The 27,918-nt window shown below is 37.3% G+C and overlaps 1 protein-coding gene across 1 annotated transcript; it reads right to left on the bottom strand.

The window, feature by feature from the left end:
- Positions 1–216: 216 nt before the first annotated feature.
- On the bottom strand, positions 217–27,918 carry LOC119798828 (aggrecan core protein-like). Its single transcript, XM_038308457.1, has 21 exons — positions 27,774–27,918; positions 22,244–22,338; positions 22,045–22,136; positions 20,959–21,250; positions 18,496–18,670; positions 18,104–18,231; positions 17,733–18,026; positions 15,644–15,943; positions 14,469–14,643; positions 14,269–14,396; positions 13,882–14,175; positions 13,702–13,791; positions 13,282–13,605; positions 11,659–13,122; positions 10,185–10,259; positions 9,353–9,466; positions 4,463–4,621; positions 4,275–4,357; positions 2,494–2,638; positions 1,967–2,149; positions 217–1,867 (listed from the first exon to the last, which is right to left on the bottom strand). Exons 2-21 carry the CDS (start codon positions 22,329–22,331, stop codon positions 1,812–1,814), a joined length of 4,659 nt encoding a protein of 1,552 aa, XP_038164385.1. The 5' UTR covers positions 22,332–22,338; positions 27,774–27,918; the 3' UTR covers positions 217–1,811.

The following is a 27,918-nucleotide window of genomic DNA, read 5'->3' as shown; positions in this document are numbered from 1 at the left end:
TTTGGTCCCTGCTATGTGCATAATCTATTTTTATAGATGAGACCCCAGATCTGGATAAGTTGCTTGCTGTAGGTAAAATGTTCTGTCTCTTTCATTTCTTCTTCATTTCCTGTCTTCGCGGCTGTAGAGAAAAGGCCACCAATTAACACAAAAACCGAGACCCAACTGCTGTTATCTATCGAAGTGGCTGAAACAGATCCACAACAGACACGCCTATTGCATTTTTGCTTTATTGTGCAGAAGGTGATAACATGAGGCACAGCCCCGGCAAGCAGCAACAGTGATGAAACACAAAGGCACAAATGACATAAAGCCCAAAGAGCTGGAAGTTTACATAAAGGTTATATCCTGTTGAGTTGAAAACATGAGAGAGCACTTGTGCACTGCACAGAACTAGGAAATGTGATCAATGAAAGCACAGATAAAATGCTGTAAATAAACCCAACATGACAAACTAATCGTCTTAAGCATTTTATATTATTCCCCAAAACCAAAAACATGGAGCTCTGTGCTGCTGCTGTGGTCTCATATAACCAAACAGAACTGTTTGGTAAATGTTTTGTATGGTAAATTTTTTTTCCAAATTAAAATGCTTTAAAGGTCACATTCTTATCCAGCCATTTATTTTTTGCACAAACAAACTCATTTTTTTTATATGTTTTTGGAGCAAAAGTCACAATGAGCTAAACCTTCAGCCAATGGACAAGATGCATATTTGTAACAGTATTCCTGCTGGCCTCTAGGCCCCAAATGTTGGTTCATTAAGTACCTGCTTCTCAACTGTGAAAGATTATAAAAAAAACAATAAAAAAAAACAATAGACCTACTCACTTTATATTTTGGTATTTTCCATAAAATACTTTCATAAATTATTGTTGCAAGTCATTAAGATATACAGACTTTTGTCCTAAATGGCCAGACGTGTTTTTATTTTATATTAAAGCTAAAGCTGAAACAATCAGAAATCTGTATTGTACATTCAGGGGAATACAGTGTGCAATTCATATTAGTGGGATCTTAAAGAAATACTGGGTGTTTTTGTGTTTAAATATTTTCTCTTCCAGCTGCATTTACAGTCTCGTACTTGTTTTTATTTAAAGTCAAAACCCTTATTAGCATAGTTGTGCAGGAAGAGAGTTAATACGTTCAGATAGACAATGAAAAAAAACATATTGTGTTTCTGCCTGAGGTAAACAATACCCCCCTATGTAATTTACAGGTTTGATATAATATATTGATATAGTTTTGGTTGACAACGGGGTCCATGTGGTTTCCAGATGTCTTTTCTAAGGTGTTTTTACCGAGCATTAAGACAGAGCTACAGCACACAATGCAGCAGATCTGGTTAACTGATACAGATGACAGGCTAAAGCAATGCAACCCTATATAGGAGCTGGGGCATCTTCTGGCTGAGATAAAAAGCACCAAATTAGCACCGTTGTGAAATGATGCTTTATCAGGATTAAACAACCTGCCAGTGTATCCCACTGTTAACATTTCAAGCAGACAGTCTCGTCATGTCATTCACTTCCACCTTCGTGAAGATTATTCAACATAAAATAAAACATAATAAATTGTTCTGAAACATACTATATGATCTTTGTTCAAACTTAACAGCAGGAATAGAAACAATTATAATTTATATTTAAAACACTGAAAGAAATTAAATATATTCATACACAGTATATATAAGGAATGAGGGTTTTAAACAATTGCTACTATATCGTAGCAGCCTTATAATGGCCAGTCAAGCATTTTGGTTCATATTAGAAAAAGATATTTAATGATTCCCTTTTTTTTTCTTTGAAAAACTAAATTAAGTTGTTATTCCTGTTGCTTCTTTCCTTTATTCTGTTCCTGGCTTTAACTGCAAACACAAAGAAAAGAAAATCACAACACATTGCGACTATCATTATGAAATATATAAGTACGTTTGTAAAATACTCTGTAGGGTTTCTGCTCTCACCATCAGTACACTCCACTCTTGGTTTCTCCCACTGCCCGTCAGTCTGGCACCGGACCACTGGTAGATGGCGCTGTCTAAATCCTGGGTTGCACTGATAACGGATGATGGAATTGACAGGATACACCAGCCTCCTCTTTCCAAAAGTATGAGCGTGTTTCACCACTGGTGGGGCTCCACAGGACACTGCAGGCATAAAAAGCCAACTGGGTCACAATTCTTGTGACAAGGAACAAGAAGTTTTTCCCAGAATGACTGCAGAAAATATGCTTTTTTCACTATGCAGGGACAATATGGGGACTTAGAGAGTTTAGGTTAGGTGTAGGGTTTGGTATGCGATTGTAATAGTTAGGGTAAGGTCATGGTTAGGCTGTAGAAATAAATGCAGTATGAATGGAAGTCAATGGAAAGTCCCTACAATGATAATGGGACAAAATCGATGGTTTTAGTTGCAATGACTGTTAAATCGTCTGCAGGACAGCTGACAGAAATCAAAGCAGGAGATAAAATGCTTTTTACAGCCATCATACCTGGTCCTTTCTTGCAGGTGAAGGGCAGGTGATAGTTGCAGGGAACATCGTTCCATTTGCCGTTCTCATGCCAGATCATCACCACACAGTCCTCTTTTGAATTAAAGTAGTTATCAGGCTGATTCAGCTTCCAGTTCTCGTATTGCTAAAGAAGATGTGAGAGGAAAACATGGCAACATAATTCATCTTAGAGACATTATTTTTTTTTCTAATGGGCATTTTTAACCATAATAAGTAAGCCATATATGGAGAACCACAATTCTTTGAAAAATAAACATCATCATTCCAAACCTTACAAATAGGCTTTCATATATAAAAAAGTACTAATAGCCAGAGGTGTCAAGTTTTACTTAGGTACACTTTTTAGGTATCTATACTTTACTCCATTACTTATTTTTCTTCTTACTTTTTACTTCTACTCATTACATTTTTACACAAGTATCTGTATTTTCTATTCCTTACATTTTTAAAACAAATGTTACTCGTTACTCTTCTCTTCAGCTTAATGTTGATAAATATTTATTTCAGGTCATGTGCGGCGCACATTGTGCGCCATCCAATGCAGATCATTGGCACCATCCACATGTCTGAAAGGTCGGACACAGGTGAGAGCGCATCGGCAGATGGAGACGGAAACCAACAAGGCCTTCCCTTATCCTTGGCTCTGTCTCAAATAATTTTTAGAAATAGTCAAAAAATCAAGCTTTCAATTTGTATAGCGGCATCTGGCTGTTTTTTAAAGGTCACTTTATACGTTTATACTTTAAGTAGTTTTTAGAGCACATACTTTTTCACTTTTACTTGGGTAAAGAGATCAAGGTGATACTTCAACTTTTACCAGAGTTTTTTTTTATTTTTTTAAGTATCTAAAATTCTATTTAAGCAATAAATGTGTGTACGTTTGACACCACTGCTAATAATCTGTTTGTCTGACCTTACTTTATCCTGTGTAGGTGCTCCTGTTTACAGAAAACATATTTTTTCTTGCTGCATATTTGTTTTTTTCTTATTTTATTTTTGTTTTCCGAAAGGAGTAAAGTATTGTTCTCAAGTCTTTTCCCACCACTCATCCTTGCCGTGTTAAACCCTGAATTGAGCAGCTGCAAGAAAAGGCCTGTTGTTGCCTTTTTATACATGTGGGTTATTTTATTGTATCTTAGTAATTTATAATGATCTTTAATGAGCAAGAAAGCATATATTAATATTTTAATAACGTTTTATATAAATCTTGCAATGTTATTAAGTAAGTCAATTTGTTTTTATACTTCTTTCAGTCCTTTGTTGTCACAATGTAATTGTTTGCATGTTTAATTTTCATAGATTTTAACTGTATAAACTATCAAAAGTCACGAGAATTTTATTTCTGATGTAGAACTGTATTGTGGCTGTTGCATTTTCTTTGACTATGTAGTAAAACCTACTTATGATGACAAGTTATTATATGTGAATGAATTGTGTTTCATGAGGCTTGAATATCTTTGCTCTTTCTTGTTCTTCTTAATGTTGGTCGGTTTTTATTGTTATTGTTTTTGTTTTGCTTTTCTACATTGTTTTTGTGCTTTTATTTATGGCTGCTGTTTTATTGGTTATCTGGTTGCTTTCAATCAATGAGTGTTTCAAAATTATTTTGTTAAAAACTCCTTTTGTAGAGTTTTTTTTTTCTGTATTTTGATGTTATTCTAAAAGGTTTCCAGTCACTTTGTAATGGCTCCTCTTTATCATCAATTTTTTTTAAAATGTTAATTAAACTCCTAAAACTCCACTGTAATGCTTATATTCACCAGCGGAGTGCCATCAGTCCACTGGAAATCATTCTCCACTGTTTTGTCATTCAGGCCAATCCACTGGTAATCCTGCATATTTGCTGTGGAGGAGAAACACACACAATTGTTATTTTTTGCATTTATAATTTCATTACCCTTCATTGTTCCTCTTTTTTATCCAATCATACTCAACATGAACCACTCACCGCTAACAAACTGTTGCTCCTCTGGTGTGATGATGCTGACAAGGTGTGCATTCAAGTCACGGCAGCGTTTCTCTGCATCTAGCCACTCCTCCCTTTCAGAGAAGTGCAGGTAGCAGTTTCCCTGAAACTTCGTCCAGCCATCTTCACACCACTGCTCCTCTGCAGCAGTGAAACAAATTATATCAGAAAGAACCTTGCAGAACTAAAGCTAGACTTTGTCTTTCAGGGTTTAAAGTTTCATCCATATGTATTTAGGTATAATAACATTGTGATGATTCTAATTATATCCATCCATTTTAAAGTCATACATAACGAATAGTCTTTTAGTTTTGAAATAAAAAAAATTCCCATTTATGCTACTTCTTAAGTTGATAAAGACTTAATTTGTCCTCTTGCTAAAATTACTTTGCTGTGTTATTTCTTCAAAATGATTACTTAAACAGATTTATTTGTACAATTTTATCCTGAAAATAATAAATCATCTTAACAAATGCAAAACAAAATTTTTCAGTTCATATTCTTACACTCAACTCTAAAAACTTTGTACTCAACTTTCCCAGAAAGTATAATTCAAGACATAATTTGGTGTCTCAGATAAAGAAACATTTAAAATCCAAAAAGCTAACCCTCAAGCAAAACAACTTTTAAATTATAAAAATGCTAAAGTATCTCGGATGTTAAAGGTATATTGGAGGATTTTTGGGAATTTTTGAAAAGACCCGTCCTCTCTACTTTAAAAAAAATACACATGCACAACCCTGTACCCCCTCCCCAGAGGGATCACTTATTAAACGCGTGCAAGAGCATGCACAAGCCCATTTCTACTCGTGCACGCCATGTTTAAAAGTTGCTGTTTGCATCGCTCACACAAAATTACTTTCCAAAAGAAAGGTTTCAAATTTTCCACTATTTCGGACTCTCCATCGGTAAGTGAAAATGGCTAAGAGCACATAGGACGGCCTTACATAAACATATCACCAGAATGATTGACAATTAGGAGGACAACTTATTTTGATGATCCACCTGGAAGAACATCCTCCACTCTACATTTAAAGGAAAGCACTTTGGGAATGCTAGGATAGGAAAAAAGAGCTCAAAGAAAAGCTGCCTTTAAGTTTTCAGAAAGTATCCTTTAAAAGTCACAGCTACAACTTTTCTTTCAAAATAATATTTTCAAAAAATTACACCTAGAGTGTTAAAGAATGAAAGTTTAGATTTTACTGAAATAATACTATATAAAAAATAGTTTTATAAATTATGATAGGTCAAAAATGTATAAGTTTTTCCCTCTGGTTACAACGTCAATGTTGGGATGAAAGAATCCTGCACATCGGCGTCGCCAGACCCCATTTACTGGGGCACGTGCCCCAGTATAAATGAACTGTGCCCCAGTATAAATCTAATGAATATTTGCAACAGTGATAAAATTTTTTTAATGCATCAATTTAGATAATTCCAACGGGAGGAGACGTATATTTCTACTCAAGTGCGCAGCAAGTGTGTTGTTAACTCCAAATTGAGGATGTATTAGCGCCCCCACGTCAGCGCATGTCACTGCATGAACTGCAAGTAAATCAACGCGCTGCTCTCAACTGAGTTGGATGGGACACTGTGCGGCTGCAACGTATTTTTTTTTTAATTGACAGGTAAGAAACGTTCTGATAACGTTTCTTACCTGTCAATTTTATTATTTTCCCAGTGAAACCACATGCTTTATAGGCTACTAACTGAAAATGACTGCATTGGTTTGTAGATGGATATCAGGAAATTCCTCACACGAAGCAGAGACAGGGAAGCAGTAAAACAAGATGAGAGAGAGGGAGGTAAGGTCCCGTGATGAATTAGTGATTTAAGCTAAGCAGTTACATTAGGGACGTTATTAGCCATATGATAGATATTTACATAATTATAAATTAACGTTTTTTAATGTTTGCTGTAGAGAATGAGAATGAAGGTGCTGGAGTAGGAAAGGGAGGAGGAGGAGAGACTGACAGGCAAGAGACAGGTGAGAGACAGGAGAGACAGGAGAGACAGGACCATGAAGGTGATGAGGAAGCAAAAACCAGCGTCCACAAACAAGAAGGGGACATTAGTGACTTAGGGGGAAAGCATGATGGTCCTAAACAAGTGAAGTTGTCCCACTATCCCCAGGACAAATTTGGAGTGAAAAAAAAAACTTTCATTTAATTCAAAATGGTTTGAAAGCTTTTTATGGTTGAAAAAGAAAGCCTTGTCATCAAGGATATGCAGTGTGTTTTCAACTTGCTTGATAACACCATGTTCCCCACACTAACGCAGGTCATCCAGATCTCCCTCACCATCCCAGTCAACAGCTGGAGTTGTGAAAGGTCATTCAGTGTGTTGAGAAGTCTCCACACTTGGCCGAGGTGCACAATGGGACAAGACAGGCTCCATCATCTTGCTATTTTATCAGTTGAAAAGGAAGAACTTTCTAAGCTGAGTCACAAGTGATTGACCACTTTGCAAAAATGAAAAATAGAAGGTACACTTTAATGCTCAAAAAATAGAAGAAAAACTTAGTTCAGGTTTAGTTAAACTTTCCCCTGAACTAAAACTCTGAAACCTATGAATTAATGATTACTTCAGAATGTGTATAAGGAAACTTTTTTTTTTTTTTAAGTTTGTACTGTCTTATTTTTTATAGCTGCAATGTTGAAAATGTTCATGTTTGTTAAAACAAATATGCTCTTACACTCATTAATATCTCAACTGGTAATTTTGGTAGGAATGTATCAGGGTGGGGCAGTGTGCTTGTCTGTATTTGTGTATGGCAGGAGGGGCACATGCGGTAGGGGGCCAGTGCCCCAGTAAAGCTTTGTGCCTAGCAACGCCCCTGATCCTGCACCAATAGGAATATTTGTAGAAGGTTGAAGAGGAAGGTCAGATACCAGATCTTGGTTGCTCCATGACAGAGCTGAGAAATAGTTTCTTCTCTGTGTTACATTTCTTAAATTCAAGCAAACCAAAACAAATGAGGGCTTGAAAGTAACATGCTTATATTATGTACATTCCATAAAAATATCAAGATTATAGGAAGCAAGCTAGACATTGTATTAAAATAATGTGTATCTTCCTAGTAAATGAGCAATAATTTCCCAGAAATAACAATAAGTTCTTTAAAAGCTCCTCTTGTTCATAAGGGGAGTATCTTAAAAGTTCCTGAAAAACCTTTAAAACATAACAAAGAAACTTTTTACACATTTGGGAAAAAGTATCTGGTAAGTTTAAGAAACTGTAGAAGTTCTGGTAAAGTGTCAAGCACTATTTAATCCACAAGTTCTGCGAAATCCCTGGAAGGAAACCCAAGAGAATGGATGATGCTTATCCAATCCAGTATTGCTATCACTTCTTATTTCAGTCCAACCAAAGGACATTTCCAATCCAAAAGCTATGTCTGGACTTTATGACATTTGTCTCAACACTTTTTGCTGACAGCTGCTCTGCAAGCTGGCTGCTAACCAAAACACATTTCCTTAATGGACGTGGGTCCCATGACAAGTGGAGTGGAAAGAGTACATCAATGTTGTGGTTAGCAGCCAGCTAGAAGAGGCACATAGAGCATAGCACTATAGCTAACCAACTTCTAATCACAATATACTTCTGCATAAAAATATTTGACACTACAAGGTAAAACTACAATTTGCAACATTTGCAAAATTGTTATACTGAGAGTTACTGTACAGCAGAGGCTCCTTTCCGACCCAAAATATAACAAACTTATTCAAACATTTGAAAGAACATCTGTTTGAAGAGCAGAGGGAGAACAGCCGCGGCAAAATAAATCCCTTCTAGTTGTTTTTATAACAAGGCAAACTTCCAGCTACTGGAACTAATATGGACGCTTACATTTTTCACATTTTTTGTCGTTAAGCCAATTTGTTTCATTTGGACCATTCATTTTTAAACAAGCTTAGTACTTTATTTGAAAAAGGGTAGAGTAAAAAATAATAATGATATTGAATTTATTTGTAATGCATTTGCTACATTTAAAAGAATATAAAAACAACAAAAAATTATTAAATCAGGCGAGATTAAAGTAAAGTTAAGTAAAGTTAGGATAAAGATTTCTTGAATAGTAAAGAGGTTCGCTGCTTATGGCTATCTGTGTTGAATTTATTAAAGACATTCAGTGTAAATATATTTTTTTCAGGGTGGGATCTTTCCTGTTAACGCCACTACTGTTTTTTTTTTCTTTTACGTCATCTGCTGACCTTATTCTAATCTAAAGTCACCTTTTTGAATATATACGTACATACTTACATTAGTTTATGTCATACATGCCTCTTAAAACACAACAATATTTATGTTTTAATATTAAGGCAAACAGAACTCTAGCATTAGAACAGGATCCATATCTAGATATTCAAATTCAGGCCTTGGATCAGATCACAAGTGAAAATAAATAAGAATTTTTGTTTCCCTACAGGTAAGAACTTGTGAAATAGTTATTTATTTGCCAGGACCATAAGTCCTGGCAAATAACCAAGTAAATACTAGGAAAGTAACCTGCAGGTCTTGGGTAAGAGCCAGGTACTGGTTTCAGGAAATTAAACTGTACCTTCCAGGAAACCACGGTAAAGGAACACAATATGTTACTGCGGCCTATTGCAGGTAACATGACTGCAAAAAATTCACCTTCTCAAATAAAAACAGGTGTATTGAAGGGTAGTGTTTTTATTATACAACTTTAAAAAATAAGTAATATAACAAAGATAAAGAAGTGTCCCATTGTTTTCACTCCTGCAGGTATAGGGTTAAGGTATTTGTTGGTAAACACACTCAGAAGTCGTACATTCTTAACTTCACCATCTCTATAGTTGTTTTTGACTGGCAGTTGTTAGTATTTATTAGCTGAAGCTGATCTCGTACCGATATCACAGCGTTCCCCTCTGTAGCTGGGCAGGCATAAGCATTTGAAAGAGTCTGAACTCTCCACACAGGTGGCTCCATTGGCACAAGGGTTTGGATGGCACACTTCTGCCTCTGGAAAAAATGGTGGGCAGTTGACACTACCGTTTGAGCGAGGGTTGAAAGTGGGGTTGGGGTGGGGGATGGGGGGGTGCACTACCAAGCTGAGGTAATTTAAGATGTGATCAAAGGACTTTCACATCTCCAGAAAAAGTGGTTTGAAACAGTAATGGTACGTTCTACGACTTTGGATTCAAACTTACAGTTAGAACTTTTGGAGGTTGCTTTGAATGAATCCATAGTTGCAGAAACAGATTAGTTTGTTTGGGGGTTTTAGATTGGGGTAGATGAAACTCCAAGAAAGCCAGAATGAAAGCACAAGTTTAAAGTAGCAGAGCATAGCAAAGCAAAGGCAATGTGCTGGCAGAGCAGACCAAAAAAACAACATACACATATACAGTATGCCAAACATGATAAACATGTTTTACATGAAACGAGCAGAACTGATGCTTGTTTAGACTAAAATTCTGAATGATAAACCCAACTCACATTTACGAACAATAGAAACAAAACAGAAACGTTGGTGGGATGCAAACCACAGTAGGACAAATCAACAATGCGAGGTTTGATGGGAAATGTGAAGTGAGACTGATTGATTAACCCAGTCCATACAGCTAAGTCTAATGAACAACATGCAGAACAACAATGCACATGCAAATAACAAACAGAATTTATCAATAAAGCCACAAATTATAAAACAAAGTGGGAAGAGGAGAATGAATTCTAAGCTTACCATAGCAGTGAGCATCTCCTTCCTCTAATATGCATGAAGCATTACCGCAAGGGTTTGGTTCACATGGATTTGAGGCTTTCGAGACAGAAAGAAATCCTAAGTAAGTTACTGTTTTTATTTTTTCTTTATTAAATATCAAATTTTGAAAATCATTTAACAGATTAATTCCTCTTCACTTAATTTCCAAGGGCTGGATCTCCACCTTAACATCAGGCATTACCTAAACACCTACTCAAGAATTACTAATCCATTAACTTAAATTAGATATATGGTATACTAGACAGGGAAAGCATCTAAGACAGGCAGAGAAACTGATCCAGTAGAACGGATTAGGAGCTCTATATTAAGTGACTTGTATGTTCTTCCACTAGAAGTAATTAGAGAAAAATGTTTACTATGCACAACAGCCTCCTTGTCAGGATGGTTGCATTACAGGAAGAAGGTCCTGACCCTGAAGCTTGGCCAGCGTTCTTTGCTTGCTCTTCCCTTGAAAGCCTTGAAGGTCTTTCCAGGTATTCCAGCTTACTCCTACAGGCCACACCAATCATACTCGGTTAACTTGTGACTCTTAAGCTGCCCTTAGGTAGTCCATGAGCATTTACCAAGTTTTTCAAGCTGTTTTACCCTGTAATAGGCTGGCCGACAAGCATTGCTAATTTACAATAAGTCTAGTTTGTTTATTTTGAATGTCTCCGGATCTTTTGTGGTACTCCAGCTTCTTCTGGTTTGGCATGAACCCTGCAAGGCTTGAAACTAAAATTTCAGGCACAGACAACAGATGGAAAGATTAATGTTTACTTTTCCAGATTTACAAAATATTTCTTTCTATTTTTCTACACTGAAAAAGAATTATTAACGTATACTTGGCATCCACATTCCAAAAAAGTAAAAAAAAAAAACAATCCACTGGACTTTGTTTCCAAGTTTGAAGATGTTTCGCTTACAATCCAGTGCACGTCTTGAAACTTTAAAGCAAAGTCAAGTGGATTGTTTTTTTTACCTTTTTTGGAATGACTATGACTTTGATGACTGAAAATCTTCACCAGCATTTTGCATCTACATAAGTATATTTAATTATTTTAACACCATTGTTTTATGTTAACAGGGTGGCACATCTGCCCTCTGCAGTTTGCTTTAGAATGCTAGAGATAGGCACCTGCCCCACTGTGATCCTAATGGATTATGCAGGAAAGGAGAAGATATATGGATGGTTTCTAACTGGTAAATGTTCTTTATCAGTGTGATACAGGCACGCCTACTTAATCTAAACAAACAACCAAAACAAAAACCGATTGTTTTCCTAATAGGTGCAAATGGATACCTAGTAAAAGTCCTGTAGTAACAGCAACATTTTCCATCCCAACTATTTGAGTACAAAATAACAAGCAATACCAAGATTGGCAAAATATGACAATGATCAATATCTTCAGGCAAAAGCATGCAAACAGAGAAAGAAAAAATTAGGTTGGCATACCTTTTATCACCTCTGGTGTTTGCACAAAAGCTGGCTTGGCTTCTGCAGAAGGAGCAGCTAGTCCTGCAGGCACTGTTTCTGGACCTGGAGTTACATGAACTCTGGAGTTCTCTATCAGTTTGGCTTCATGTGTGCTGTCCTCTGTTTCTGTGATGGGCTCTGTAAGTACTTGGTCGACTGATGGAGCAAGTAAAGCCACCATCGATAGATTGGAAAATTCTTCTGAAGAAGAAATCTCTGAGGTGAAGGAAAGGTCCTTTTCTCCATCACCAGAGTAGAAACCACTTGCTTCTCCACTGTATTCTATTAAGTATTCTCTTTGTTCTGAAGGAACTTTATCATCTCCAGTTATTTCTGTCCTTTGACCCTGAGTGAGAAATGTAACACCATCTTCTCTGTCTGTATATGCTCCAGATCCAGAGAAACTTGATCCAGAATCAAAACTTAAACTTGAGATTCCAAATCCAGAAAATGTTCCATCGCCTCCCTCTCCAAAGCTGTAGAATAAACTGCCAGAAGCTTCTTCATGCTCTCCAGATGGTGACACAAAAAGTTCAGTAAAGCCTGAACCCATAAAGGTCACACTATTAAAAGGGTCAGTTTCAATACCAGAGCTTGACCCACTGTTATCAGCACTATGAATCCCAGATCCTGGAAAGTCTCCAGAACCGCTGAAAGTCAGTGGACCTCCACTAAGCATGAACTCCTCCATGGCAGTAGTTGGATCCACAAGTTTTTCATCTATCAAAAAAATGTGAGCATCTCCACTTCCAGAAATGTGTCCTGATTGTTCAATTTCACTTCCAGAGGCAGATCCTGATAGAAAACTACTCACCGAATCCAATCCTGATCCAGATCCAAACCCGGACATATCTCCACTTCCACTAAGCTCTCCAGAAACAGCTCTAGACCAAGGGTAGATAAAAAGTTCTGTGCTTCCCTCTTCGGCCTCTTGAGGTTCTCCTGAAGAAGAGCGTTCTGTTGATGCAAAGCTGTCAGCTCCAGAGAAAACCACTGTGATGCCAGATCCTTCTTCAATATGTCCTGACTCTGGATCAATTGCACTGCCCAAACCTGATCTTCCACTGGGCAGCACAGCACTAACCTGGTCTCCAGAACCAGAAATATCTCCAGAGGTAACCTGGTGTCCAGAACCAGACAGATCTCCAGAGGTAACCTGGTCTCCAGAACCAGTCTGATCTCCAGAGGTAACCTGGTCTCCAGAACCAGTCTGATCTCCAGAGGTAACCTGCTCTCCAGAACAAGGCAGATCTCCAGAGGTAACCTGGTCTCCTGAACCAGGCAGATCTCCAGAGGTAACTCGGTCTCCAGAACCAGAGAGATCTCCAAAGGAAATCTGATCTCCAGAACCAGGCAGATCTCCAGAGGTAACCTGGTTTCCAGAACCAGACAGATCCCCAGAGGTAACCTGGTTTCCAGAACCAGACAGATCCCCAGAGGTAACTCGGTCTCCAGAACCAGACAGATCTCCAGAGGAAATCTGGTCTCCAGAACCAGGCAGATCTCCAGAGGTAACTCGGTCTCCAGAACCAGGCAGATCTCCAGAGGAAATCTGATCTCCAGAACCGGGCAGATCTCCAGAGGTAACCTGGTTTCCAGAACCAGACAGATACCCAGAGGTAACCTGGTTTCCAGAACCAGACAGATCCCCAGAGGTAACTCGGTCTCCAGAACCAGACAGATCTCCAGAGGAAATCTGGTCTCCAGAACCAGGCAGATCTCCAGAGGTAACTCGGTCTCCAGAACCAGGCAGATCTCCAGAGGAAATCTGATCTCCAGAACCGGGCAGATCTCCAGAGGTAACCTGGTCTTTAGAGATATGCTTTTCTTCAGACTGTCCTCCTTCATGGCCTGAATCAAAGTCTCCTGAACCAGAGCCAGAACCAGAAATTTCCACAGGGATGGGAGGAACAATAGAGGAAAAATCTAAAAAAAAAAAAGAGAAAAAAACTGAAATAAACACTTTAAGGGTCATGGGTAAAAAAAAAAGAAAAGAAAAAGCAACCTATTATTTGGATTTACCGGGCCTTAATGAGTCTCTAACTGATGTCACATTAGGTAGAGTTTTCTGGATCTCTACTGCAGTTTGATTTGCTCCAGGCAGAAAGTCAGCTGCAAATAATAAACCAGTAAGAAGAAAAAATGAATCTCCCACTTTAAAAATATTGAAGATATTCAGAATGAGAGTGAACAGTGATTTACCTCTCAAACAATATGCATCAAATCTGGCATGTGGTTCGGGATAATATGTCTGGTTTGGCTTTGAGTAGTAAGTGTGGACCCCTACTCTTCCCCCTCCACATCCAGGGCGGGGGCTGTTGATAGGATAGCGAACACTGTGATCTAGTAGCCAGCCTGCACGACACTTGTCCAAACCCTTTTTCCATGCTGCATAAAGCTCAGCAGTTGAGGCCAGCACTGCGCTTTGGTTTTCGCAAGCAGAAATAGCCTCATCGTAGGTGAAACCCTCAGCAGAACCCACATGGAAAACCTCTCCTTTGCAGCAGGGCAAAAAAAAAAAACTGTTGGTTATATACTGTAGTCTGTTGGGATTGAAAAGTAGTCGGTAGGGCTTTCATCAAGAATCACCTTTTTTCCCCTCAGTGTAGCAGTAAACATCATATCTCTCATCTGCTGGTCTACGGCCATATGTCCGAACTCCAGGAGAATCTTGAAGGTCTCCAGCACACTTTTCTTGAGTAAACGCAATGGGATATCTACGAAGGAACATAGTTCTCGTTAAGTGGCTGAAAATAATTAAATTTAGTATATCAAAACTTTATGTTTACCTCACAGTCTGGTCCAAAAGCCAACCTGCTTCACATTGATGATATCCAGCCTCATAAGCTTCCTGTAGCTGCTGTGGTGTTGCTATTAAGCCTCCAACACCTTGGCAAGCTAACTGGGCCTCGACGAATGTGAAGGCATAACTCCCAGTAGGTGAGCGATGATGAAAGACCACACCTAAGGTTTATAAGAGGACAGTTATTAGGGAGATAGCATATAGTTGACTTTATTTCAGAATCTGAAGCACGACACTTAAAATAGAAATGAAGCAGTTTACGAAACTAACTTTATTAATAAGATTGTGTCTTACTATTATCAGTAAATATTTTATAAATGCGAAGAACATAAACAAAAGATAAAACAAAGCAATGTTTTATCATTTTTAGGAAGTTTGGGTATAGTTGATAATTTAATATCTGCCAACACAGCTTCACATGTCTCTGTTCTGCATGCTTAGCATGTTTTCATACTGTCATTACGGCTGATTGTTGGTGATGACCCGCTTTCAGTGTGTTGGCCGATCAGTAGAGCCCAGCTTCTAGACGTGAAATTAAAAACACTTCCGACTTTAGCCAGCCGTCCAATGGGCCGCCAACTCGCCATGCTCAAAAGTCTTCTGCTTTACATAATCTCTACAACCGGTGTTCTGTCTAGTAGCAGGGATGGTCAGAGCCATTGCTCCACAGCTGCTCCTTCTCTCCGTACTATGACTCTAGTCACACTGTGAATGGGCTCAAAAGCATAAACAATGTTATTCAAATACTTCAGTCTCCTTTCGGCCTCATCTTCCTTCATACCCAATTTCTTAGGTGTTTTTTGGTTGTGAGGTATTGAGGTATTATCAGTATATTCAACTGCTGGCGAAGGCATCAACCAACCCTGTGACATCACCGCTTGGAGTACTGCAACATGGCAGTAACCTTGCCAAAAAATTATCTTTTATACTTATAAATTTCACAGTTTCACTAATTAAGAGTAAGACACAATATAATGAATTAAGTTAGTTTGAAAAAGTGTTTCATTTCCAGTTTAAGTTTACTCCACTTTTTTACAACATCTCTATATTATCTTTGACATTTAAGGAGCTCTTGAAATAGTTTAGAAAAGTTTCTAAAGTTCTTGTAGTTTCTTGGACCTTAAGAGATTATGGTTTTATTTCTGGATTTATCATCCTGACCTGATGAAGAGTTGACAGAGGGATTGCTGGGCTCTCTGGCGACAGCTGGCTGGTTGGTGACAGCCTTAATCAGGTCAAAGGAGATCTCTGTGACATTTGTTAGCTGAGGAGTTGGCAGCTTGGTGGGGCTTTCACTGTAGGTGGAGTTCAGATCAAACGGTTCCAGAGTTACGACCTCCCCAACCGCTTCGGTCTCTGTGGTCGTCTTACCCAAAAGCACCTCTGGATTTTTTGTCTCTGTGGTTACAATCAGAACATCGTTTCCCCCTTCTATGCCTGAACCCTCATCATCTGGGGATTCTGAAAAAAAAAAAACAGGGTAAAAGAAACAGTAACCAAAGAGGAGGAAAAAAAACAGAGATTATCTTAGAACTTTAAAATAATCCCTGAATTCAATAACAGAATCACATGAAATATATATTGACAGAAAGTAATTAAGCACCAAATAGTAAACAAACAGCAAGTGGTACAAAGAAAGTGTTTTATGTTTATCTATTATTATATATCTTTATATTCATTAGAGGTCAAGAGTTAATAGCACTAAAACCAGAGGCATAGTTGTTATTAGATTATACCAGATGGATGCCAGGAACCTGTCTTGGTCTTGATCACTGCCAGAGACTGTTTGTTTTGTAATTAGAACAGCTCAGCTCAAATAGTTTAAAAATTTTGTCAAAGTCTCAGAGACAACCTTCAGCACTGAAACAACAGCTCTGAAAGTGCTTGTTTTACCCATGTTTGGTAAATCAGCACATTGGTTTCCATCTCAGCCAGTGATGCCTGTGCATAAATGTTGCTGGAACCTTCACTTCCTGAATTTATCTCTGTGAGAAACAGTTGCTCTCAGACACAAACATTTATAAACCTCAAACCAAGCAGGGAAACCAAATGTCTTTAAATAGTCTAACTGTAAAGTAAGTGTAATTAGGGGAGACTGGGAACGGGTGTAACACTTTCTTCTATTTTAAACAACTACATGATTAGGTCTACACCAACCATCTGTTTATATATTAAATTTGCATCTGTCTGCTATGAAAGTGTATTGTGTTCACCCTAGAAAAAAAGAAAATTGGTCTGTTTTTCTGTAAACAAAAACATTCTGGTTGTCGGAATTAACAAGATAACTTTTTATTAAAAAAATAAAAAAATTTCTGTTTTTCTGAATTAATGAGATAAACCTTGAGAGGGAGGGGCAACCGTGCCATGAGCTGCGCCCAGCACTTGTATTTTCGCAAAGTTGACAAGCAATTTTTATATTGCTCATGATAGCCAGCCACAGCTGCATACCACATTACAAATAAGAATCACTATGACTGACTTTTTTGCAGCATGATTTTGTATGATTTGTTAGTTTAACACAAAATTATTTCAAGACGTCTTTAATACATTGCCATGGAATAAAAAATATTCATTTAATAATTACAAATAACATAAAGAAAATAAAATGAGTTAGCAATCTTTTTATTTATGATAAAGGCAGTTCAACTTATACAGAAATGTTTACAATAACAAAGATGAACATTGCCAAGTTTTAATTTACTGTATTGAATTTACAGCGTTTTTGTTTTACTTATATTATTTGATAGAGGTTCCTTTTTTTGTGTGAAATGTTTAGCTTTGAGCTCAACTTTATTTGGCAGAACCCCTCTTTGGCAGATGTGGTTCTACATTAGTTTTTTTTTTTTTATTATTATTATTCACAGTTGCTTGATTCCAGCACAGAGGTGCAACTGTTCAAAGGCTCCGGGTAGAGCAATGTATTAGGAAGTACAGCATTAGTGTTTAACAGCATCCAGTCGTTATATTAGTCCATATATTGGACTTGTTCTAGTCAAAACTTTTACCAACAGGTACAATCGCATCTCCGACAGAAACTGTTGAGTCTAAGTGTTAAACCAGAGAACTAGTTTAAAAATAACCTTAAACAATTAGAAAGCTATTATAAATGTTTTATGTATATTTCCACACAAACAGCCTCTTATTGAGAACATTTCTTGCCTATAAGTTGACAACTGAAAGGCCAGTTCTTGCATTTCCCTCTAGGATAATTTCAATAGCTTCATGTTGGAAGAGTCTTGGCGTACTGTACCAGTGTAACAGAAGGCATCATAGCGGGAGTTAGGATGTGGATATCCTGTCTGGTTTGTGTGTAGATAAACAGTTCGGACCCCCAGTAAACCCCCTCCACACTGCGGTCGCCGAATGTTGATGGGGTAGCGGACGCTCCCATCTGCCAGCCAGCCAGCGTTGCAGACATCCATACCCCCCTGCCATGCAAGGTACAGCTGACCTGTGGTGGCTAGCTGAGCTCCCTGGTGTGAGCACGCAAACTCAGCCTCAGAAAATGTAAACTTCTCAGCAGAAGTTGTGTGGAAAACTCTGCCTGTTCCAAACAAGAAAGTTTAGTTTGAGAATAAGTTGAAAAACCCAAAGATACTGCAGTAAACCTTAATAAGGTACCTGTCATCCTATCTGCGAAGCAGTAAGCATCATATGTCTCATTGAGGTCTCTTACTCCATAGGTCCTGACACCAGGAAGCTCTTCTTTGTCCCCATAGCAGTTCATACGGGGTTCATGAATAGGATACCTTTGGTTAAACAAAAAGTATTTTTAGCATCAAAGTTAGAATCTTAAAAAATATATCTTAGGATATAATTTCTCTGCTCACAGAAGTTATAACTATTAAACATAATGAAGTATTTTATATTTAAAAAATATAATCTATCAGATCCAAACTAGATCCAAATTTATTATACTGTTAAATCTGGTAGAGCAGATGTAAGAATGTATCAGAAATTCTCAAATTAAAATGAAACACCAACTATTGATGCTCATTATTTAACTAACTCACCTCACTGTTTGATCAGACAACCAGCCAGCATCACACTGGTGGAAGCCATCATCAAATGCTGCTTGAAGTTGCTCAGGAGAAGCAATGACTGCACTGTTCATGGCACATGCTACCTTTGCTTGCTCAAAGGTCAAAGCGTAGCGGCCCATTACAGCCCGGTAGTGGAACACAATACCTAAACAGATTAAGGCAAGGCAAATTTTATTTGTACAAGCAATGCAATTGCGTACAAGCAATGCAATTGCATGCATGCAATTTTTATATGCAATGAAACGTTAAGCAAATTAAAAGTAATTACATTAAATTTTACACATTCAGTAAAAACAACGGATACAAAACAACAGATATTATAGACACTCTGAAACGATAGTGTCATGTTTATGGTATACAATGTTGAATGTTCTTTCATTTGAACAAGAAATATACATACATACATACTGAATAAAGATGATCCAAGAATAGAATCTTAAGGAAGGTCCTATGACATTTTGGGACGTGTTTTGTTAGACTTATAAATGATAGAGGACAAACAATCCCTGCTCAGACAATGGTATCATATCTACAGAGTGCGATAAAGAAGGGCCTTTATAAGCATGGCCATTCAGATCTAGTCTTAAAGATCATTCTGTGCTAATGTGTTGTTACCATATTGATGACAAAATTGTACTTTTGGAAGGATTGTTGGAATTTCTTCCAACTCAGACTGCTTGAGTTTATTGTAAGAGGAGTTTAACTTGTAAGTCAGTGATCATGAAGGATTGCTGCACAGTCTTTCACAGTTTGGATCAATGGCTCCCAGTTCTAGTATCTTTGTCATGGTCCTGGTCTGATTGTTCCTGTTATCCATTTGTTGTCCTCTGCTGCCCTCTTGTGTCCTCCCTTCCTCTGTTTCTCTGTCCTGCCAAGCACCTGCTGCCAATTTCCTCGTCAGCTCTCTCTCTGTCTCTGTCCTCTTTAAAAGCCCTCCCTGTTCAGCTCCTGTTTGCTGGATCCTCGTCAAACATCCTGTCTAACTTCTGTCTGTGTACCTCATCTCTCCCTGGCTCCTAGTTTGGATTTACCACTGATGTCTCCTTGGTTCAGGTTCGTTTGCTGTTTACTTTTGGACTCTGATTCCTGCTCCTGGATCTGTGAACTTTAATAAAACCACTTTAATTCACCTCTGCCTACTGGTCTCTGCGTTTGGGTCCTCCATACAAACACCGATTCATGACAATCTTTTCTAGTTCTAAAAAAAACTTTCAGTTTTGGTCGATTTTAGCTTCCCCCACAGGAAAAAAGCTGTATTGTTTTGTCTTAAGGAAAACAGCATTTCCCATGAGGAACAGCGCGCTGTGTTAAAGGGGTCATTTAATGCAAAGCCGAGTTTACATTGTCATAGATGAATAACGATAGTTCAGTGGGTGAAATAGACATACAGAGAAGTTCAAACCCCATCGACACCTCCTTTCTACGCAAATCTCCCAATTCTAAACTTCCACCATAAAACAGGCGAATCCAAACAAAGCACCGAATTGATGTAAACTCGGAGGTGGTGCTTTATATGGTTCTGGGGAGGCGGGTTATGAAGGGCCGCTGACTGCACTGGACCTCAGCAGAGTGCCATAAGCCGCCCGTCCTCGGCCGGAGGAGGGGGGCTGGGGGCCGGTAATGCAGGCTGGGGTAAGCATGGGGCTGCCGGTGTCCAGACTACCGTCACCGGGTCGGGTTCAGTCACTCCATCCCCCGATGGCTCCCTGTCCCCGTCCGGCTGGGTTGCAGTGTGGTTCGACTACTTGCAACACTGTAGTCGACCAAAATCCTGGACAATTTTGAAATTCCCCCTGGAAATTTTTTTAGTTATGAAAAATAGGACATGCCTGGGAAAAAGAGGACATCTGGACACCCTACCATATCAACAATTTGATGTTTCAGTGAGTGAGTGCTTGTTGCTATGATGCGTCTTTGCTCAGCAGCTTCGCTAGTTGTAAACCAACCAATCAGTGCACAGCTCATCTAAATATTCATGAGCATACCATTAAAGGAAGAAAACCTGTGTTTTCATTCTAGGGCTTTTAACCAGGCTTGCATGAGGGCTCATAGAACAGTAGATATACCATTTTCAGCCCATCCAATGTTACACACCCTTGGATTGAACTACATTTCTGTTTCCTGTTTCTGTGTGAAAGATGAATAGCTACAAGTTAATAAATCCAACCGTGGTGAAACAATGTCATATGACGATGTTAAAAATAAGAAAAGTAACTTTGGTTTTGTGCCATTTAAATCAGAATGTTAAAGTAAAGAAGCAGGTAACAGTGGGAGGGAAATCTACCACAAAGACAAGGGTTGGAAAATACTGAGGGTAAGGAAGGAAATCCAGCCATAACTCGTCTAATTTCTATAAGAGGTGTTATGATTGATTAGAGAAAAGCATAAGTGTAAAGCAAAGTAAAATGAAACTTTGAATTTTAAAATAAGTACCTTGAACATGGACATCGACAGTGTCGTAGTTATCCTCAATGTGCTTCTGAACTTCACAGCGATACACCCCAGTGTCACTGGAATGCAGCTCAGAAATCTCGATACTGGCATCTGTTGGGTATTGGGGATAGCTCTGTAGTTGAACTCTGTCCACATAATCTTCACCGATGCGGACTCGTCCCTCCAAAGCCACCAGGATGGTCGAAACCTTTTCTTTAGTGACATGGCTCCAAACAATGCGATAGGATAGGGGATCAAAGGGCGGAGCACCAGGGTCTTCTATAGTGTGATCCTATCAATTAATACATTTTAGTTTACTTGATATGACAAAAGAAAATCAAAGATAATTAACAGTCCAAATATTTATTTATGATCAGGATGCACAAGCAGCACATTCTCAAAGTAAACCAATGAATCATTTTGTTGTTGTAAAACTTGTGCAAAATCTCAAGAATGATCACAAGGGATGTAAAGTTTCTCGAGAGAGTTATTGTTTTGCCCTGGGTGTCGTCCAAGAGGGGTAGTGTTCAGTAACCCTCAAACTGAGAAGCCAAAGAGGAATCCTGGTGAGACACTCAAACCAACTTAACTGACTCCCGTCAAACACCGACACCACTTTATTTACAAAAGCAGAGATAAGATGCTGAGGTTCCCAAACCCGACAGCTTTCATTCTATGACTGAGCTTTGAGATGATATCCAAGTCCAACAGAAACATAAGTGGAGACTCCCTGGTGGACTAAATCCAGCAGTAAGAGAAAGCTTAACTTTGTGGCGAAAGGACAGTTCCGGTTTTTCCTTTGGTCAAACAAGAAATAAATTATCCTTGAAAGAATCTCTTCCCATACTAAAAGCAACTCTCATTTGGAAATCAAACACCAATCAATAGCCTTAGTAACCCTACATGCGTAAAGGTCTGACCTAATGGTCTGATACTAGAACAAAGTCATACTAATTTAAATGAAGAATATGCATTATGTCACAACATACTTACCCTATACTATTCTAGTTGGCTCTACAAAAGATATAAATGAAAAAATTAATACAATTTAGAGCTAAAAAAATTCCTAATGTTAGAAAAGCTTACCTCAAAGTAACACGGCAGCAACAGATTGTCTCCCAGTAGAGGGCGCTGTTTCCCCTGCAGAGGAATGGTCACACTCAGGACTTCCTCTGGATCTATGCAAGATTCACAAAAGGTCACAGTTTTAACTTGAAAATGTTTCTGTATAAAGCTGATATAAAAAGTAAAAATGTTCAGAATTCAAAAACTCTACATCTCTTACCCATAATGGAGTATTGTTCAAAAAGATTTTCAAATGCTGCAGAAGTGATGCATATACATAAAGACAGGAGCACAGTCCACTTTAACATATTTTACCTAAAATTAGAGGGGAAAGCATGAAATAGTATTATTGATAATAATAATAATAATAATAATAATAATAATCTCCAACTGTTTGCTTCTTTTCAACTCAAATTTAATCTTAAAATCCTGATATTAGCTTAATGGTCCCCTTTAACTTTTTTTTTTTTATTTACTCTAGCCCTATAATTCCTATTAGTCCCTTAAAATAAGCAACCCAACTGCCTTTAGTTGCCCCCAAAATGAGGTGTAAACATGGAGGGGATCAGGCTTTAATTTGTGGTGCTAACAATACCCTTTTCATGAGTGAAAACAATTGCGGAGCTGTGGTTATTTTTTTTAAACACCTCGTCAGGAGAAGGTTGAGGCATCTGGTGAACTCTGTGACAGTTCATTAGCAGCCGGGTTGTGTTTAGCCCACTCCACACTGTGCTCTTTTAAAACCTTTGCAGGGATGTTTCACTCCCAGAGGGCTGTGGGGCCCGCTGATCTGTCCCCAAACCCGAGGAAAGCGTTACGGCTGCTGTGACGACACCCGAGTATGTGTAAACAGCAGGGTGTGTATTCCACAACCCGCCCTTTTCAATCATGTCCCAACACTACTCACATTCAAGCAGGAGCCCAAAAAGACTGTAAGACGTGATGGAAAGAAACCGGCCAGACTTTGATCCTTCTTTTAAGTGAACCGTCTTTCCTGTTAGGGAGCCGGATTTGGGATGAAGTATTTATTTACTATAATTGGTCATTTTAGTTGTAGTGGCCCAGTGCCTTTCAATATAACAACCAAAAAAGAAAAAATATGGGGGTTGTTGCACATTCTTCTGTCATTCTAATATTTTAACAAATCATACTTTTCTTTTGCCAATATTAAAGCCTGTTTTAGTCAAGCGTTTTCTTTACAGGTTTTGTGTATTTTTTTCTTGCAGTTCTGTGACAGATAGAAAATAATCAAAGTTCAATAACTCCTTAAAAACACACCAGACATTAACAATTAAAATTGCTTCCCATGATTTATTTCCTGTTCTCACTGCACACGCTCACATATCCAAATCCCACCTTCCGTAGTAAAGAAACCAAAGAAAAGAACAAATATAAAGAGTAATTGGAGTTTTCCTCTCCATTGTCCTGAAATGCTCATCCAGGAGGATTAATCATGACAAGTCAACAACTCAATGAAACCAGCTTGATTAAGATAGAAAACTTTTTTGAACAATTAAAATGATAAATCAAGCCTGTAAGTAAGACTGAGTGAAATAGACTTTATTTGTCTGGCACTGAAATAAATGAAACAAATGTTTTTCTTTGCAGTTCTAGGACATATTGCACCATAGAAACTGGTGCACCATGTTGGTAAACCAATCATATCCTGAGCAGCTTTAAACGCCCTTCAGAAAGCTGCACTGTAAACAGTTGAAAAAAAATAAAATGATGTGAAATAGTAATATTTTTAACTGCGGGTTGGTAGAGGGCCTTTAGTTGTTTTACAGACAGATACCTTTCATCGAAGTCTCTAATGAATTTACCTTTATTTTTATGAGTGTACTAAATTAAAATATTTTAAGTTATCAAGGATTTTTATATAAAACCTTTAAGCACCTTTTAATATGAGTATAAATACCAAGATGATTAGAGCTGTCTGTGTCCTGAAGCTTTTTTGGCTGAAGTTTCTGCAATGCTTGATAGATCATTAAATGGCATCTTGTACTGTAAAAACCAAAGAAAACTGAGACGAAAAAAAAAAACGTAGTAGTAAATTGTTTTAGAAGCATTAAATGCTCCTACATTGAAGGTTTTTTAAAAGTTTGACAAAATGAATAGGAGGTGAAAAGTGGACATGGGCAGTTGGGCTTAAGAAGGTAATTTTGTTATTTAGATTTTCACCTATTTTGAGGCAGCTGGTCATGTCGTGTTTAAAAAAGGTGAAATGAGCTATTTGGTTAAAACCTGCCAAAAGGCTGCACTCCGTTGTTGTCATTAGTGATTTGATATGCGGAAAAAAAAAAAGAAAAGAAAACCTCACTTCTTACTTTTCACAATACATACTGTCTAGTTCTTTTGAAAATCGAAACTCATGCAAGAAGATTATTGTGAACCACTTGAAAAGCTTTAAATCCTGAAAGTAAGATTTAGCTAAAGCACATAAAGATTCTCTCGCCTGCTGTTCATGGCTACCATTAACTGTGGCAGTTCTGGTTCACCTGAAATACAAGGTGTCCTAAAATAATCTCTTAGATTTGACCCCATTTGGGTCAATAAGTAATTTCTGCCTAAACTAAAGTGATATTTTTAACACAAACCTACACCAACAAAATCACACAATATTCCCTGTAAAGCATGATAGTGCAATGATATGCACTGAGGTTATTTTTTCCAGAAGTATTTGGAGATTTTTTTATGGATGAAAACATGCATGGTTCAAAATATTAGTTTCTACTCAGAACCTTAAAATGCATGTTAGAAAGCAATATACGAATATGGATATTGGGTTCTCACTATCTCACTATCTCACTCCAGGTCAACCAGACAATGGCCTCACAAAAAGGAATGTAAAGTCTGGAGTAACAGGGCCAGCTCAAAGCTACATTTATAGAAACCTGAAGAAAGCTTTGGAGAAGACATAGTCTGAGAGATTTGGGGTGTTTTGACAAAGTATTAGCTGAAATGTGTGCAAACACCCAAGTAACTTTAACTTGTTCCTTTGGATTGTATTTTCCATATTAACCCTTTATAGGCCAAGTTTGAATTTTTTATCACTTGCACACTCTCCATCATTCAGCAAGATTTAGAAATACAAGATTTATATCCAGCCATTCTACAAAGATATAACTGTGGGGCAATACATGTCCTTTTGGCATATGACCAATTGGATGAGACCTCTGAGGATATGCTTCTTACTGTAAATTGAATTGAAAACAGTTGAGTCAAGTTAAAAGAAAAAGCTAAAAAGCTATGTTAAAAATGTAAAATGCTAAGTAAAAAAGTTAAAATACTTAAGATAAAAAGTTCATAAGCTAAGTAAAAAAGGTAGTAAATATAAGTGCCTGTGTCAGAATTAAAGTCCTAAGCATAGGTAACAAGTACAAATACTTTGTTACTTTACCTAAGTAGAAATTTCGGCTATCTATACTTTACTGGAGTAATTATTAAAATTAATTAGTAATTATAACAACTTTTCATGTAAAAAAAAAAAAATAAGTTTTAATCCCTTTATTGTCCCACAGTGGGGAAATTCGTTCTCTGCACTTTGACCCATCGCCTTGGGGAGCAGAGGGCTGCCATTGTGTAGCACCCAGGGAGCAATCAGGGATTCAGGGTTTTGCTCAGGAACCCAGAGTGGAGGCTGTGGGGATTGAACCAGATACTTACAACTTTCTTAGAGCACAAGCACAGTGATCTAACCACTAGGCCAACACTTTGTTTTATTTTACTCTATTCCTTAAATTTTTTTGCAATTATCTCTACTTTCCTTTGCTTACATTTTACAATATAGACTTGTAAGTTAAGTTAAGCCCATTTTCGTTATGGCCTTTTGGTATTTAAAAACCAGCAAAATAATTTGTTTCATCCAGACAATTAATTTCTTTGTGGTTGGATTTGGTGCTGCACCAACTTTTTCACTACATTCCAAAATAAATCGTTTTTCAAGATGATGCAAAGTTAAATTTCACACGGTTTCATTGAAAATTAAGTATAAGGATGTTATCTTCGAGAATTGCAGAAAAAATGTTCCTTTATTAGAATATTCCATTAAAGCATCTGTCCTTATATATATATTTTTTTGCATTACTTTTACTTTTATACTTTAACTAGTTTTAAAAATTGTACTTTTACACTTTTACTTGAGTAAAAATACTACAAAAGTGTTTTAAACAGTAAGAATTCTACTTCTACTTGAGTAAGAAACATTAATCCTTTTGACACCTCTGGTCCTAAGGTTATGTTGTAACAAACAAATCACTCTGTCAATCCGTATCTTCAGGTAACACAGAGTACAGTACATGTCAGACTTAATAACATTACTTTAGCGATAGTTTCAAGGTGTTGCTTTATTGTATATCTCGTACAATGTCTTTCAGTTGTGCTGTTCTTTTTTCATCTCGTTACAGGTGATGAAGCAGACTGAAAATGTTTTGTCGTCTCCTTTCTATCTCTTCTTTCTTTCATCTTTTCTCTTTTTTTTCTTTTTTCCTTTTCTTCTTCTGTTTTTCTGCTCTATTTACATTGCAGTGTCCATATAAACTGTAAAACTCCCTGCATAATTATAATAAAATGATTTATATGCATGAAACAAGTGGAGCAATATGGCAATTGCTATACTGCTACACTTGTGAAAGTAAAATCTGTAGGGCTCTTTTTGGCATCAAGACAATTATTCTTATTGCCACATTGCCAGACAGGACACTGTTAAAAAAAAAAAAAAATCACTCTGAGAGTTTATTTCATTAATTTCTTATAGAAGAACTTTTGTTTTTTCTTTTTTTTTTTTTTTACATTTAAGTACAAGTGACTCTTTGTGGTTATTACAGTGATCTTAATTTTTACCATTTAAATATAAAGTTTTTTTTTTTTATATCAAAAATTGAAAGGGGTTTTGTTCTGTCTTCCAATAACATTCTTGGCTTGAGTTTTTAAATTTGAAAGTATTTCCCCCAGTGCCCGATAAAGGGCTGGAAAGAGTTTAAAAAGATGTATTATACCACAAAAACCTGGTATTTCAAAAGTGATTAGCATCAGAGATACTCGACTGATCTTTTTTTTATATTTTCTATCCAATTAGAAAAGAAAAGAGAACCAGATACAAATTCATCAAGGAGTTTTGTCTAAGAGAAATATTATTATTCTATCACTGACATGATTTCGACTTATACAGTATCTAATTTGAGATCCCCTTGCTGGAGAGATTCCATTCTCTGTCAATCAAATTTTCCCTGCTAAGGATTTTCCAAATTCAACTTTAAAATCCTTAAATATATTATGCAATTATTTTCCCTGACGTATTCAAGCAACAAGAATCCAAAGAAAAACTTTAAATAAATCTTAAGACCGTCTAGAAAACCACTGATCAAGAACACAGAATATGGATGAGAAACATTGCGAGCTGCTGTAAAACTAGTTATAAACCTGTTACTCTGTCTTGCAATCATATTAATTAGTTCACCATGGGGGTATCTTTGTATTTTCATGTAATACTTTGCATTTATGTTTTATATTTAGAATTGTTTGCTTTATTTTTTATCATGTTTCATATTGGATTTCATGTCTTAGTATGCTTTGATCTAATCACGGTTTTACCTTTTTTTATTGCAAAATTAATGTAACCATCCCTACTTGTGTCATATGCTGCAAAACTTTGCTGTTTCTTAAAGAAAACTAAGAGTACTAAAATAAAATTATTTTTAGAAAACAGAAACATTATAGACAAATCCACTGAAAAAAAAGTTCTGGCTTACCTGTTGTAAATGCCTCCTCAGATCAAATATTTCTTCTCTGATGTTTTTTGGCTCAGTTAAACTGTTGGTTGATGGGGTCTGAGTTTGAACGTCCCACAGAGAAACAGCAGTAGCAGCACAGGATGCTCAGGCTGAGAACAGAGGA

The sequence above is a fragment of the Cyprinodon tularosa genome, unplaced genomic scaffold (genome assembly GCF_016077235.1).
Source record: "Cyprinodon tularosa strain WSP-4 unplaced genomic scaffold, ASM1607723v1 ctg638, whole genome shotgun sequence".
NCBI lineage: Eukaryota > Metazoa > Chordata > Actinopteri > Cyprinodontiformes > Cyprinodontidae > Cyprinodon > Cyprinodon tularosa.
This window is presented reverse-complemented; position numbering and strand designations above follow the sequence as displayed.